The sequence below is a fragment of the Cynocephalus volans genome, chromosome 4 (assembly GCF_027409185.1).
Source record: "Cynocephalus volans isolate mCynVol1 chromosome 4, mCynVol1.pri, whole genome shotgun sequence".
Classification (NCBI taxonomy): domain Eukaryota; kingdom Metazoa; phylum Chordata; class Mammalia; order Dermoptera; family Cynocephalidae; genus Cynocephalus; species Cynocephalus volans.
The window spans coordinates 8,868,841-8,885,466 of NC_084463.1; the positions used below are offsets into that span (position 1 = coordinate 8,868,841).

The following is a 16,626-nucleotide window of genomic DNA, read 5'->3' on the forward strand; positions in this document are numbered from 1 at the left end:
GACTGTAGTTTTCATATCTAATTTTTAAAATATTTGACACATTCCTACTATTTATACACGTAAATAGAGATCTGCCCATGTAACATGTAAAAGTCTCAAGTGGTCTTACATTTGCAGGTAGATTGGAGCAAATTTATTGCTGTGAATGGAGCAACTGCACATCCTCATTATGACCCAGATGGAACAGCGTACAATATGGGGAACTCGTATGGCCCACATGGTAAAGTTGGGATGGATGTCTTTTTAGAAGTAATTGGGAATTAACTGTCTTCCCAGGGTAAACATACAAAACTACATTTGAAAGGTTTAGAAGGAAATCTTTAAAGGGGCATTACTGAATTTAAGAACTTAAAATATGTGATTTATGTATATGTACATATATGATTTATTATTAAGTATCTGTTCTCTTGTCCTTTTGCACCTGTGCTTAGCAGCTGCTTTTGTATTTGGCATAACTTTTCAGCATAACTCACATTTTTATGTTCCATAGTGTTTTTGGCTTATAAGCATTGTAGGGATCTTCAGTATGTATTTCTCAAACTTGAATTTTTATTTTTTATTTTAAAGATGACCGGTAAGGGGATCTTAACCCTTGGCTCGGTGTTGTTAGCACCACACTCAGCCAGTGAGTGAACCTGCCATCCCTATATAGGATCCAAACCCATGGCCTTGGTGTTATCAGTACGTCACTCTCCTGAGTGAGCCACGGGCCGGCCCTTCAAACTTGAATTTTTAAGTACCATATTGTAACTATAAGAAATTTAGAATGCTGCAGCAAAGAGATATAGAGAAGATCTATTGTCTATCATGTAGGAAGGAATTTATTTTTATCATGGGAGTAATACACTACAAAGTAAGTTAAGGTCATAGTGGGGTTGCATCACAATCGCTTACATCACATCTCTTTCCTGGTCATCCACATGCTTCCACAACTGCCTAAGTGCTAACATTTATTGAGTTGTGCTGATGTTAAGCATTTTTCCTTATATTTTCTCATTTATTCTGTATGCCAACTCTCTGAGAAAGGTGCTGTTATTACCTCCATTTTACAGACAAAGGCAGTGAATCTTGAGGAAGTTTAAATCACTTGCTCAGGGAAGCCTCCAAGTGACTGAGACCACACTTGACACCAAGCCAGACTTACACCCAGAGGCTTGCTATTAGTCACTCTGATAGACCATCTCATTAGTTATTCATCACTGAGTACAGAAGACTGTATGTAAATATGTAAGCATATATATATACTTTTTTTTTTTTTGGCAGCTGGCTGGTCTGGGGATCTGAACCCTTGACCTTGGTGTTAGAACACTGTGTTCTAACCAACCGAGCTAACTGGCCAGCCCCCTTGTATTGGTATTTTTTAATACCCAACCTCCTCCTATTCACCATTTCTTCCTCCACTTGATAAGGGCCTTTCTACCTGTCTACCACTTTCTCAGGGCATGCAAATTCATGTTCCTATACCTGAGTGCTCTTGTCTCTCTCTGTTTGAAAAGGAATATGTACGTATAAGTACAGTAGTCCCCCCTTATCCACAGCTTCACTTTCCATGATTTCAGTTACCCACAGTCTCTGAAAATATTACAGTATTTTGAGAGAAACCACACTCACATAACTTTGATTACAGTATATTGTTATAATTGTTCTGTTTTATTATTATTTATTGTTAATCTCATACTGTGCCTAATTTATAAATTAAAGTTTATCATAAGTACGTATATATAGGAAAAAATATAGTATATGTAAGGTTTGGAACTATTTGTGGTTTCGGGCATCCACTGGGGGTCTTGGAGTATATCTCCACAGATAAAGGAGGCATATTCTGTTAGATTTTCTGACTATCTTAGCTATCAACCAACCTACCATCTACAACCTGTGAAACCTTTGTATAGGTTAATGGTATACCTTTATACCATTTTGGTGAGTAATTGGCTTAATGGGTTGCTTCTTTGTACCTCTTCATATTTACACATGAGTGTATATGAAGATGAATACTATGGGTTTATTTTTTACTGGTTCAGATAAAAAGAGGATAACCTGGACACGCCATCACCCAGCTCTCTTCTTTATTAACTGATCTCAGGTAACAATGGATTCTTCAAAACTTACAGGAATTGGATAAGGGGCATAAAGAATAAGTATAATATGTAAAAATGAATATGCTAATAAAAAATTAAAAAAACTTATAGGAGACAGCAAACATCCTTCTAGGTAAAATGTTTCAGGAAATGGATACTCAGAAGTTTTTTGTCCATCCATCTTACGTGATCATTAAAAAATCCACTTCTTGATAAATTAACTTTATTAACCAAGTAAATCACTTTGTGACTCTTTCATAATATGAGAAATATGAGAATTTAACCATTCTGAATTATATATCATGGTCACTAGATCAGTGATTCTCAGCCTTTAGTGTGCCTAAGAATCATCTGGAATGCGTGCTAGTAATGTAGATTAGTGGGCTTTATTCATCTTCAGGGATTCTGGTTCAGTAGAAATGAAAAGGGGCCAAGAATATGCATTTTAACATGGTCCCAGATGATCTTGGTGAAAATTGCCCTTAGATCTCACTGAGAAACCCAACCAACAATCATGAAAATCTGTGCTTGTTTTTTTGCCTCAATTTGCTGTTTATTCGTACTCCTAGGGAATCTCTCAGACTCAGTATTGGGCGGGTCTGATCTCTCTTGAGCATTCCTCTGATGGGTGTTTCCTGGTGTCTGTTTGTCTTGCCAATGTCCTCAAGACTTGCAGTTAGAACAGTTCATGAACTAATTCATTTAAATTCAGTGAACTGAGTAATCGTCACTTAATCTAATTGCTGAGACAGGAAATTCTTCTCTTTATTTTCTCTTAATCCCAACTAACACTGAATCTTCTGTTTTTTCTCACTTGATTGTTTGGTTCAATGAGAATTTTTTGAACTGGAACTTAATATATGTGTAGCTGCAGGGAAATTAAGTGATTCTCATCATAATAAAATAAAATGCTTGCCAGTAATTCCTACCTTTAGAGAGTAAAAAGCTTTTAATTGTTTTAGCTTTTCCAAATATTTTTTAAAGGATTTATTTTTTATTTTTTGGCAGCAGGCTGGTATGGTCGTTAATAAAAAGACTTTTAAAGTTAACAAAACTCCTTTAAACATTAATCAATCCAACTAGCTTTTAATACTTATTTAAAGTATATTCTTCATACTAACCAGTTAGGGACAGTAATAGGGTAATCTTAGGACTAGAGAGTAGGTCCTTTATATTATTTATCACTGTACAAAACATGATGTATTTGAAAGAAAATGAGCCAAAACGCCAGGTACTGTTCAGGGTTAATTAAAGGAGGAAAACCTGCCGAGCTGCACTCAAAATGGTGGGGGCAGGCAGCTAGGAGGAGTATATAGGCTCATATGGGTTGGTGGGCGCAAAAAACAGGTGGGGAGGGGGAGGGAGTGCTGGTGTGTGGGATCAGGTTGACTCTTGGTGCAGGTGTGGTGGGTAGGGGTGATGTAGTCAAGATGGGAGGTACCTCTAGGTGGGAGGGGAAGGGTCTTTTGTCTGGGAAACCATGAGGTAGACATTTTTCCTTGTTTGAAGAAACCATGAGGTAGGGTAAAAGACTGGTGGCCATTTTTGTACTCAATATGGTGCCAGTTGTGTCCATGATGACGTCAGTCATATCCAAGGTGACGTGACGGTGTCCAAGGTGGTGCTGGCCATGTCCAAGATCTATCAGTATTACATATAATGGGTTCCCCAAACATATCTATATCACTAACTTAGACCTCCCCAGTATTTTATATCCAATTGCTCACTGTGTTTTTCTCAAGATGTCCAAGTTACCAAATGAACTTGTCCAAAACTGAACTCCTAATCCTTTCCCCTAAACTTTCTTTTCTTAAGAGAAAGTCTTACCATCTCAGTTGATGGTAATTCCATCCTTCCAGTTGCTCAGGACAATCATTTTGGAATCATACTATGCACCTCTCTCTCTCAACAACACCAAACTGATCAAAAAATAATTTCAGCAATGCCTTCAAAAGATATCCAAAATCCAACCACCTCATGCCACCTCCATGGCCACCACTCTAATTTGAGCTATCGTCCTCACATTTGAATGATTACAATAGCCTATTAGTTTCCCTGCTTCTGCCCTTGCCCCACTTCAGTTTATTCTCAGCACAGCAGCCAGAGTTATCCTTCCAACCCAAACCCACCACTCTGACCTCATCTCCTAGACTCTCCTCCTTGCTTGCTATGATAGGACCACACACTTGCTGTTACTTGAATACTCCAAACTTGCTCCTGGCTGGAAACCTTTGCATTTGCTCTTCCTTCTTCCTGGAATGCATTTCTCTCAGATATCCTAAAGGCTTTCTTCCTCACTTCCTTCAGGTCTTTACTCAAATGTCACCTGCTTGGTGAAGGCTTTCCCAACCACCATATTTAAAGTTGCAAACAGTAGCCCCACCCTCATACAATCCCTCCCAAACCCCACTCCTTGTTTTACCTTCTGTTATAGTTCTTATTTTCATCTGATGCATTGTATTTTTTACTTATTATATGATTTATTAGAATTTGAGCTTTATACAAGAAGGGACTTGTGTCTATTTTGTACACTCCTGTATACAAGTGCCTGTATATAGCACTTAGAATGGTGTTGTAAGATCTGTGCACCATGCACAAATCCCACACACACCAGGATGGCTCACCTCACAAAGACCACGAGACTGAGACCGCTGCAATCAAGCAAGAGGTTTTTATTCCAGCATGCTGGTGTTGCTCCGTTTTCAGGACAGAAGCGGCCTGAGCTCTTAACCCAAGCATTTTTTATACAGTTTGGTAGGCAGACTTTGGCAACAGGGTGAGTTGTACACAGCTTATTGGCCATCTGGGGTGACTTTTAATTTCATTGGTGGCCTTCAGTGGGGTGGTACACAGACGAGGAACTGGGGAATTGACTAATAGCCCACCCCTTTTGCGGTTAGGCCCCTCCTGGAACTGGGTGAACTTTGGGCTCTTTGGAAAGTCCCTTCCCCCTGGCAGTGGAAAGTCCTAATCTTCTGGCGATGGAAAGTCTCAAGTCCTAAGTATCTGGTATTGTTTACCAAAAAGGTTGGGGGTTATCTCTACCTCTACATTCCCCCCTTTTTTCTTGTGCGTATTTCAATCATGAAATACTGTTTCCTGTTGGTTTAATTCCTGATATTGTTGTCTTGACATCATAATTTGAACAGTACTAACACGTTCTCTAACAAAAGCTAGCAAGCGATTTAAAATGCAGGGACCGAAGGTCAGAAGCAATATTAAAATAATTAGTGGTCTTAACAGGGTCGACACGAGGGTCGTGAGCCAGGGGGAGGAGTTGAACCATGATTTAAACCAGCCCTGATTTTGTTCTCTTTCCTTTTTTTTTTTTTTTTTGGCTAGGCCTTCCCTGATTTCAGCCATGGAGTTTTTAATTACCCCTGAGTGATTGATGTAAAAACAACATTTATCTTTTAGTGCAGCGTAGAGCCCCCCTTGCTGAAGGAACAAGAGGTTTAGTCCTCTTCTATTTTGTAGGACCACCTCAGAAAGAGAGGTGAGGGACTCCTGTATTTTAGTAATTGAATTTTTTATTTCTTTAATATCAGCATCTATGGCTGCCTGCAAACTTTGGTAATTCTGATGTTGAATAGCAAGAGCTGAAGTTCCTGTAGCTGCCCCAGCCGCTCCTAATCCAAAGCCCAAAAGGATAGAGAGCGTGACAGTTATGGGTTCCCTTGCAGCAGGATTCCAGAGTCTGGGAGTGATGTCGTTTTACGTAGACTGTGTCCCTAACCTGGAACGGGTGAGAAACTTCGGGGATCCCAGGTTCATAGGTGGCTGCTAGCTGCGTCCAGACTTCCTTCTGCACCACTTGCAGTCCTTTTAACCTGGTATATAAGTCACTGTTACTGTGGCAAGTGGGTTCAAAGGTGTTCCCCAGTAAAGTCAAGGGGGCAGGGGCACCATAGAGAATTTCAAAGGGGGTCAGGTTGAACTGGGAGGGGGTGTTCCTAGCTCTAAACAGGGCCAAGGGAAGGAGCACCACCCAGTCCACGCCAGTCTCCGTGGTTAATTTAGTCAGGGTCTCTTTTAGAGTTCTGTTCTTCCTTTCTACCTGTCCTGAACTCTGGGGTCTGTAGATACAATGTAATCTCCAATTGACCCCTAGGTATCTGGCCACTCCCTGGCTTACCTTGGCAATGAAGGTGGGCCCATTGTTGGACCCAATTACCTTGGGTACCCCGAAGCGTGGGAAGATTTCTTCCAGGATTTTCTTGACCACGACAGTGGCTGTTTCCTGCTTTGTTGGGAATGCTTCTACCCATCTAGAGAGGGTGTCTACAAAAACTAGGAGATACTTGTAACCATATTTACTTGGCTTGATCTCTGTAAAGTTTACTTCCCAATATACTCCTGGTCTGTCACCCCTGAGTTTCTTGCCAAGTCCTACGGTATTTTTACAGACATTTACTTTTTGACACGGTACACAATTTTTAACTATTTGTTCTGCCAGTTGTTTTAGCCCTATGATGTGATTGAGATCCAGTACCGAATACCAGGTCCTGTCTGGGGGTAAAGAACTTAAAAGATTATAGAGGTTAGGAGCTGTGGAGTGGAGGTCGGTCACCTGCTTGTTTACCTCTCGGAAGTCTTGGACTGGTCGGTAGTCATTAGTCCCAGGTTTTCGGACCGGTAGCAAGGGCGTGTTCCAGGCTGATTGGCACTTTCGTAGGATCCCTAGCTGGAGCAAATGGGCAATGTGGGGTCGGATGCCTTCGTGTGCCTCTCAGGACATTGGGTATTGTCGGACAGCTATAGGACTGGCTTGAGCCTTCAGGTCTACTTGGACGGGGGGCCAGTTTTTAGCCTTCCTTATCCCTGCAGTTTTTGCCCACGCCTGGGGGTAGTTTTCTAACCACCAGTCCATCTGTCCGGTCTCCCGCCCTTGTCGATTTAAACAATTGGTATTCATCTTCCAACCTGAGAGTTAGTACCTGGAGAGGCTTTCCTTGTCGATTTAGCACCCGAGGTCCCTTGGGGTCAAAATGAATTTGAGCACCCATTTTGGTGAGGAGGTTTCTTCCCAGTAGTGGGTAGGGGCACTCAGGAATGACAATGAACGAGTGGGATACCCGGCCCACGCCTAGGTCCACCATTTTTCTGGTAGTCCATGAGTACTGTCTGTTCCCTGTAGCCCCTTGTACCCATGACTTCTTTTTATTTAAGAGGGGTCCATCTGCCTGTTGCAACACTGAATGTTCGGCTCCAGTATCTACCATGAGCTGAGTAGGCTTCCCCTCCACTTTTAGGGTTACCCTGGGTTCGGGGAGGGGGTCCAATCCCTGTCCCCTCTAATCACTGTCTTCCTGCAGGGCAAAGACTTTGGGGGCCTGAGGCGTTTTCTTTTTTTCTTGGGGCTTTCTCCTTGCAGTACGCACATTGATCCTTTGCCAGGGGTCCTTTCCTGTTGCCCGGCACTGTCTTACTAGATTCCCTGGTTTCCCTGACTACAGTGGCCAGAATTTTGTGAAAATATCTTTCTTGGCACTTTTTAAAAAATTTTTTCCTCTGACTCTCTATAATGATAAACCTTTTCAGCCACCTGCACTAATTCCCTCAATGACTTATCTTGTAACCCTTCAAGCTTCTGCAGTTTCTTCCTGATGTCTTTACTAGACTGGTTAATAAAAGCAACCGTCACTGTAGCCTTGTGCTCTTCACCACTAGGATCATACGGGGTAAACTGACGGAATGCCTCTATGAGTCTCTCCAAAAATGCTGATAGAGACTCACTGGGCCCCTGAATTACCTCTCTTACCTTAGTCAAATTGGTGGGGCATTTTGCTGCCCCTTGGAGACCTGCCATTAGAGCCTGGCGATAGACCTTCAGGTGCTCCCTACCTTCTGCCGAGTTGAAATCCCAATTTGGTCTGGTCTATGGGAATCCTGCATCTATGACATTGGGGAGGAGAGTAGGTCGTCCATCATCCCCTGGAACGTTCTTTTGAGCCTCCAGGAGGATTCGTTGTTTCTCCTCGGTGGTGAACAGGACCTGGAGGAGCTGCTGGCAGTCATCCCAGGCGGGCTGGTGGGTATAAAAGACAGACTCCAAAAGAGAAATTAGGCCTTGTGGCTCATTAGAGAAAGAGAGATTCTGGTTTTTCTAATTATATAAGTCACTCATGGTAAAGGGAATATAGACCACAAAGGGTTCTTGGGCACTGGGGCCTGGCGTAAGGGCAAAAAGCGGGGGTGGGCAGAAGACATGAGCTATGAGGGGTCCGTGTTTGTGAGTCAGGTACAAGGTCTAGCCAAGGCCTCATCTGGTTTCTGTTCTCATCTTCGCTGTTATCTCAGGACCCTGCAAGATTTTGATTTGTACCAGTGTACTTGGCTAGTGCCCAAGGTCAGCTTCCAGTCGTTTGGCCTTGATCATTTCTCAAAATTCTACAAGACTCAAAGAAAGAACTGTTAGCTCTGCAAAGTACCAACCAGCTTCTCAGCCTTGCCTTTCTACTTAGTAAGTGAGATAAGAAAGTCAGGGGATGGGAAGCAAGAGTAGAGAGAGAAAAAAAACCTGTCCTTTAAAAAAATCCTCCCCGTCCCCGTAGCCCAGGCTGCTTTAGGTCCCAAAATGGCTTCAGTCCTGCCCACTCAATAATTCCCCATTATCAATAGTTCTTTCCACTTTTATGGAATGGGCCACCGACTCATCTGACTGCTTCAAGCTGTTTTCAGGGCGCAGTAGGGGTTAATGTGGAATGGAACTATTTGACATGATGGAGGACATAGCTCTTGTTACCCAGCTGGAGTGGCAGCAGAGGATCAAGGGCATTTGTTTATCTATTGTCTTAACAGTTGATTCACAACAGGTGGCTTACTCAGAGTTAGCAAGCTATACATTAATTGGTACATCAAGAATTTTAAGAACTTACATGAATCCTTTGTTTAGGAACAGGATGTCTCATCCAAGTCATGAGTCTCTTCCTTCAAGTTTATGAAACTTTAGAGAACTGCTTGTGTAGACAAGATGTAATTTTTCCTTTTTCGATCAAAACATTCCTCATGGAAGCATTGAAGATCAATTTTCTGATTGAAAAGGTTTTACTTTTCTTTGTATCGATGCCTCAGTGCTGGGAAGACTTATTCCCAGGTAGACATGTTATTTTATAATTAACCTTTTTAATTGTATACTGTTATATAAAGAGAACAAATTTTTATTATATTTATTTAAATAACCATATTACCATAAAAATCAGAAGGATACTCACAAATAGTTTTCAAATTTTGGAGGAATCAAAGATGAAAAAGGCAAATATTTTCATCTTTGTTTATAAAGTACATTTTACCAAATTGCTATAAGTTATAGATAGCTTAGAGAAAAAGTTTCCATAAAACAAAACATTTAAGTAAAGAACAAACAATGTAAGTTACAAAACATTTTTATCAGTTACTTAACTTTGTATACTTAATTTTTGCTTTACTTGATCTTAATTAGTAATTCTATAAACTCATCAGATTTCTTACTAGAGTTTTGAAAACCTTTTATTTTGTCCATTGTTTTCAAAGTTATTTGACACTTGTGTTTAAGAGTACTTGTTAGAGTCTTTTGCAATTTTACTAAGCATCTGGTCAATATTTTAAGAAAATCTTGTTCTAACATAGGGGAAATTTAGTTCTATATCAGTGTTTTCTTAATATTAAGTTTAGTCTTTAGAAAAACTTAGCCTTTTAATTATAATCATACACAAAATTCTTTCATAAATTTGCTGTTCACAAACCATTATTACCACTTACTTGGACCTTTGATGACATGCTTTAGATTTTTCATTTGTCCTATACTTCCCACTTCCTAAATAACCAGTCATTTTGCTCTAGGACAAAAGTTCACTACACAAGATGCTTTTTCACAATGAAGTATCCTCTTTTCCTGCATACTGATTTCCTTTTTCACCAACAATACTAAATTAACCTCATTTATCTAAAAATCCCATGATCAAAGATCATTCTGTTTTAGGTTGGGCTTATAACTTTAACCTTAAAACCTCTACCAAAGACAAATGTAACCCTGTTTGACCAGTAAACCCAAGCAGATAATTTCAAAAACATTTCTCATAGCAGTGTGATTTTTAAAAAGCCTTTTTACCCTTTTTTTTTTCTTCAGTTTTAGTTTAATGTTACATTTAGCTAGAACTGGCTGAGTTGTATAAGAAAAACAGAATCTCCAAGTAGCTTTGATTCTTCTAACAGGTTTTTCTTTATCTTGGCTGAAATGCCATAGACAGTGAGTTTTTCTTATAACACTTGCAGAACTCTGTGCACAGATAGACAAATTATTAGCTCTGGCCTTCATGTCAGTCCAGTATTTCAGAGTCAGATTTAAAGGGGTGGAGACAGTCTGTCCCATGTCGCCCCAGAAAGTCGTCAGTCCCAACACACATGCAACCAAACAAAAACCAAAACACTGACACGCCCCTGCCACGGGCGCTACAACCTGATTATCAGAGGGGGAGGGGTCTCCTTCCTAGAGATCTCCCGTGGAGTCGAACCTGTTCGTCTCCCACAGAGGAATCTGGAGCGTCCTCCAGGATTCCTGTGGCCGCGATGTGTCGGTATGTTTACCTGCCACTATGACCACTACAGACCGATGGCTCCGCCTCGGAGCCTCAGAAAATTCGAGACCAGATTACAGTAAACAACAAAGAAGACTCTAAGACAGACACAGCAGACAGACAGAGTCAACCGCGGTACCTGCTGCTCGAGCAATCCTCTGTTCTCTAGTCTCTGGTCCCGGAGAGCGCGAGCTTGATCCCAGACGAGCCCCCAAAAATGTAAGACCCGTGCACCATGCACAAAACCCACACAGACCAGGATGGCTCACCTCACAAAGACCATGAGACTGAGACCGCTGCAATCAAGCAAGAGGTTTTTATTCCAGCATGCTGGGGTCGCTCCATTTTCAGGACCGAAGCGCCCCGAGCTCTTAACCCAAGCATTTTTTATACAGTTTGGTAGGCAGACTTTGGCAACAGGGTGAGTTGTACACAGCTTATTGGCCATCTGGGGTGACTTTTAATTTCATTGGTGGCCTTCAGTGGGGTGGTACACAGACAAGGAACTGGGGAATTGACTAATAGCCCACCCCTTTTGTGGTTAGGCCTCTCCTGGAACTGGGTGAACTTTGGGCTCTTTGGAAAGTCTCTTCCCCCTGGCAGCGGAAAGTCCTAATCTTCTGGCGATGGAAAGTCTCAAGCACCTGGTAACAGAAAGTCCTAAGTATCTGGTATTGTTTACCAAAAAGGTTGGGGATTATCTCTACCTCTACAGTGTCTGGAATATAGTATGTGCTCAATAAATAGTTGCAAGATAAATGAATAGAGAGCTGTATGGTTATCTTATTCCAAAAGAAGCTTGGAGTTTGCAAAATTCTGTAAGTTATCCAAGTTCTTTACAACCTACATTTGTGATTCTAATACCAGGAAGACAATTCAATATGACCTAAATGTTTATTCATCGAGTGATTTAACAAACATATGTTGTTAGTTAATCCATCAATAGTTATTTATATTGTGCCTACTAAGAGCCAAGTCCTTGTTTCGTGCTGAGGAAGCAAAGATAAAGTCCTGCCCTTGAAGAGCTTGATGGTCCACTGGGAAGCAGATAAATAGTAGAAAATTATAGTATAATGAGAAGTGCTATGATTGTGTAGGAAATAATGAGGGAATAGTGTAGGGCACAGAATGCCTTTGGGGTGGAGAAGAGTCAGGGATGGCTACTTGAAGTGTGGATACCCGAGTTGATTCTTGAAGAACTAGTAAAAAATGGCCAAATGAATGATTGTATGAATGAATGTTGGTGAGACAGGATGGGATGGGACCAGAATGACCCCAAGGATCGAGAGGACTGCAGGGAAGAAAGTAGACATGGGCGCAAACAGAGATTGTAGTTGTTGGAATAGAGGGAGGAAGGAGAGGGACAAACAGAATTTGAGGACATTCCTGGCTGCTACCTTATCTTTTTCTGTGAAGTAGGGATAGAGTTCATCTGCAGTGAGTGAGGGGGTAACCATTTGAGAGCATTAAAATACAGTGAACTCTTGGTTGATTATTTTGTGGGTATTGTTTCAAAACCATAGCTAATGACTTTCATAAAGTTAATGTGTTTTTATATCAAATTTTTATTTGAAATAACCTTTCATGAAAAATGAATATTGCATAAATCTCTTTAACTGCTTTTGTCTAGTCCACAGTGGAAGGGTTATCTTTTATTTTAGAATGCATGTAAAACAGTTAAGATGGGACTTTCTGTTTTCCAGGTTCCTGCTATAATGTTATCCGGGTTCCTCCAGAGAAGATGAATGTTGGGGAGACAATCAGTGGGGCCCAGGTGATATGTTCTATTGCTTCTTCAGAGAGGAGGAAGCCTTCTTACTATCATAGCTTTGGTAAGTCCACAGATAAGGCCCTGCCTTAATATTGTAGCAGAAGGAGTAGTTTTGGCAATTGCTATGTCAATAATTTGTCAGAGTATGGTGATAATGAGACCAAGGTTGCATTTTAATGCCAGTTAAGTTTATTCTGTTCAGTCATGTACTCCTTACCCTAACCAGCTAACCACTTGAAAAGATATAATTGCTTGGGCCGAGCCCGTGGCTCACTCGGGAGAGTGTGGCGCTGGGAGCGCCGAGGCTGCGGGTTCGGATCCCATATAGGGATGGCCGGTTTGCTCACTGGGTGAGCGTGGTGCTGACAACACCAAGTCAAGGGTTAAGATCCCCTTACCGGTCATCTTTTTAAAAAAAAAAAAAAAAAAAAAAAAAAGAAAAGATATAATTGCTTTAGGACAAGCAATTACTGAAAAATTAACTGGCAGAATTAAAAATTTTAGGTGACTTTAAAGCCCATAAATAATAATCACACATGAAGTGGTCTTGACTTTATCTTTTTGGGGAAATTCATATTCTATATATATATGGCATCGGCTTTTACTCAGAACATTTATTTTCTGTGTTCTAAGCCATTATAGCCAGACTGATCCTGGATCCTTACTCCTAGAAGAAATAGGAAAAGGATTAAGGAATAAATGTACAGATCAGAAGTGACACTTTAATAGTATGATTCTTTACTTTGTTCCTAAACCAAAACAATTTAAATGGCAAAGAAAAATTTAAAAAAAGCAAGCTCAGGACATTCAACCCAAGCTATTCTAAGTAGTTCCCCTTTTGATGTAGGAACAGGAAATATGTATAGCAAAGCTGGGAAACAGTAAAGAAATATGTCTGGCTGGCATTTGTTTAAGTCAGCATTAATATGTTCAAGTGTTCAGACAAGTCCTGTCACATTTCAGACACCTCTAGTTTGCCAAATAACGTTTAATGTTTGCTGGAACCTTTTAGGAATGACAAGGAACTACATAATCTTCATTGAACAACCTATAAAGATGAATCTGTGGAAAATTTTTACTTCTAAAATTCGGGGAAAGGCCTTTTCAGATGGAATAAGCTGGGAACCCCAGTGTAATACGCGGTTTCATGTGATGGATAAACACACTGGACAGGTGGAGTATTTTGAGAATATTTATCATGAAAATGGTTGGACACGAAGGCAAATCTCCATATGGCTGATTTTGACCTTCATTGGGCATTACTTGCATAAGACACTCTTTCTTTCTTTCTTTTTTTTTCCTTCTTCATAAGGCACTCTTAATCAAGGATATTACCTTCTTCCATAGGTTGGGCTAGCTATTTACTAATTTGCACAGTGGATTTTGCATATTAGAGAATTATAGGAAATGATTTTATCCTTTTAATTATCGGATTCAATTAAAATGGCATATGGGAAACTCTCTTAGCATGGGTTTTCCATATCATAATAGTTGCTAGAAAGGGTATTGTTCACACAGAGATCTTCTGTAACTTTTGCATTGATTCTTTATTTAGCTGCTTCTATGACTTCCTGATATGGGAATATGATAATCCTATCAGAGTCAAGCATGTTGGTTGAATATCTTTTTATACTCCCGATTAATAGCACTATTATGTCTACTTTTCACCTCTCTAAAGAGAGAGTATCCTAAATTTAACCTATCGGAATTCCACTACAAAAATAACATTTTAGTAATGAGTACACTTTTCAATGAGTTAGTCACTTAATTTATCATAAGCATATTAAGTAGCAGTATTTCCTATTTAACCATGCAGTTAAAATCCAGGATTTATTTATTCTTCAAAACTTTGGACCATATTTCATGAGAACTTTTAAGTTAGTTGTAATAGTTGATTGGTCTATATCAAATAGCCCTAGTTCATTGATTAATATGAGATGACTTAAGCAAGGATGCTTAAATCAAAGCATATTTGCTTCTACGATCTAGATTCTACTTCTTTTACACCTACTGGGCCAGCCACTTAAAGGGGGAGAATCTTCTTAATTTTCTTAATTTGAGCTTTGTGGATCTGTTTTCTAAAGGAAAAAATAAAGGAAAATGTCTCCTTTTCATTGTTTGTGTTTTGCCCAGCAGCTTCTTCCAGGGATGTATTACAGCAAACCTTTTGTTACTTTTCATCAAATCAATGCCTTTGAGGATCAGGGCAGCGTTGTAATTGATTTGTGCTGTCAAGATAATGGAAGAAGCCTGGACGTTTACCAACTACAGAATCTCAGGAAAGCCGGCAAAGGTCTTGATCAGGTAAACATTTTTGATTTGTCAGGAATTGTCAAAATCATTTGGAACTAGCCGGGATCTGGCTTTCGCTTTGAAATTACCTGTTTCTCTTGCCCTCTTGTGGCAAATATGGAGAGAGAGTAGTTTTAAAGTATTGAAGGCACAGCTTCATCATTTATTTATTTAATATTAAAAAATAATTTGAAGTGGCTTACCTAATACTTAATAAATAAAAAGCATGGCAAAGACAACCAAGGTAGGTGTTTTGAAGAATTGTAATTAGTTCCTTTTACATTTAAGTACATAATTTCCTTGAATTATGTAATGTAGATCATCTTCAGCTATAGTTTTATTTTTCAGCTGTAGTTTTATTTTTAAATATTTAAAAAACATTACTTATTACATTTACTTATACTTACTAAGATTACTTATTATATAATTTTATGGTAGGTCTTGATATCTGTAGTGTAAGTCTTTAGCTTTTTTTTTTTAAGATTGCCTGGGTTTTTCTAGGCTTTTTGCATTTCTACAAATTTTAGATTCAATTTGTCAGTTTTTACAAAGAAAAAAACCCTGATTGGGACCATATGGCAACTATGATCAATTTGGGGATAATTGACATCTTACAGTATTGAGTCTTTCAATCCATGAATATGGACTATTTTTCCATTTATTTGAGTCTTCTTTAATTTCTCTTAGTAATGTTAGAGTTTTCGGTGTAAGGATATTACATATGTTTTGCTAAATTCATTCCTAGGCATTTTGTGTGTTTTGAAATTACCGTAAATGGTATCTTTTTTTTCTTTTTTTTTTTTGCGGCTGGCCAGTACAGAAATTGAACCCTGGACCTTGTGGTATTATCAGCATTATGCTCTAACCAACTGAGCTAACCAGCCAGCCCTCCAGTTTTTTTTGTCATTGATTAGTAGCTTAATTTTACTGTATGATTTTAATCTTTTGAAATTTATTGAGATTTGCTCTGTAGCCTCTCATAAGGTCATTTTTTTAATGTTCCATGTGTATCTTAAAAGAATCATATTCTGCATTTTGGATGTAGTGTTTCATATATGTCAATCAGGTCATATTTGTTAATAATATTGTTCAAATATTCTCTGTCCTTATTGATCTCTGTGTGTTTGCTATATCAATTATTGAAAGCTATATTAAAGTACATTACTTAGAGTATGGACTCTTCTATTTCTCTATCCAGTTCTGCTAATTTTTGTTTTACCTGTTTGGTGCTCTGTTATTATGTGCATACAAATTTAGAATTGTTTTATATTTATTTTTTTGTTTATTTGTTTTACCTTTCTAGTTTTTTGAACATTCATCTCTGAGTAATGCTTTTGGCCTGAAAGTCTACTTTTTGCTTACTGTTTGCATGCTATAACTTTTCTATCCTTTTACTTTCAATCCTTCTGAATATGTATTTTGTAAGCAGCATATATTCCAAAAATGCATTGTGCTAATAATCCCTGACTTTTAATTGGGGGCATTTAGTTGAATCAGTCACTAATATATTGGGGTTTAAATATTCCATCTTATTTGCTTCCTATGTGTCACTAGTTCTTTTCCTCTCTCCTTTCTTACCTTCTCTGGATTGGCTGAGTATATTTTATTTCATTTCCACCTCCCTTTCCCCAAACCTCACCCTCTTCCCATTAGCTTGGTAGTTATACATTCTTTTATTACTCTTCTAGAAGTTATTTTAGAGATTTTAATATGCACTCTTGATTTATCAAAATATATTATAAATTGGTCCTTTTACTTCTTTCCAGACATGCAAGGACTCTGCAACACTAACTTCACTTATTTTACTCCTGATTTATATGCTACTCTTCTTGTATATATTAATTTTCTTTCTCTATTAGACTCTACAAGGCATTATTATTATTGTTGCTTTCCCCATATATATACTTTGTTTGTTGCTCTTAATTTCTTC

The 16,626-nt window shown here is 39.1% G+C and overlaps 1 protein-coding gene across 5 annotated transcripts in view; it reads left to right on the forward strand.

The window, feature by feature from the left end:
• Nucleotides 1-16,626, forward strand: part of BCO2 (beta-carotene oxygenase 2) — a 44,420-nt gene that overhangs the window by 19,849 nt on the left and 7,945 nt on the right. For 2 of the 5 annotated variants that reach the window (XM_063093260.1, XM_063093262.1), the window contains exons 5-8: nt 118-220; nt 12,337-12,465; nt 13,417-13,577; nt 14,538-14,708. In XM_063093260.1, coding sequence (XP_062949330.1) covers nt 118-220; nt 12,337-12,465; nt 13,417-13,577; nt 14,538-14,708 — 564 coding nt within the window. The remainder of the gene's footprint in view (nt 1-117; nt 221-12,336; nt 12,466-13,416; nt 13,578-14,537; nt 14,709-16,626) is intronic. The other 3 variants (XM_063093261.1, XM_063093263.1, XM_063093264.1) reach the window with 2 other exon arrangements.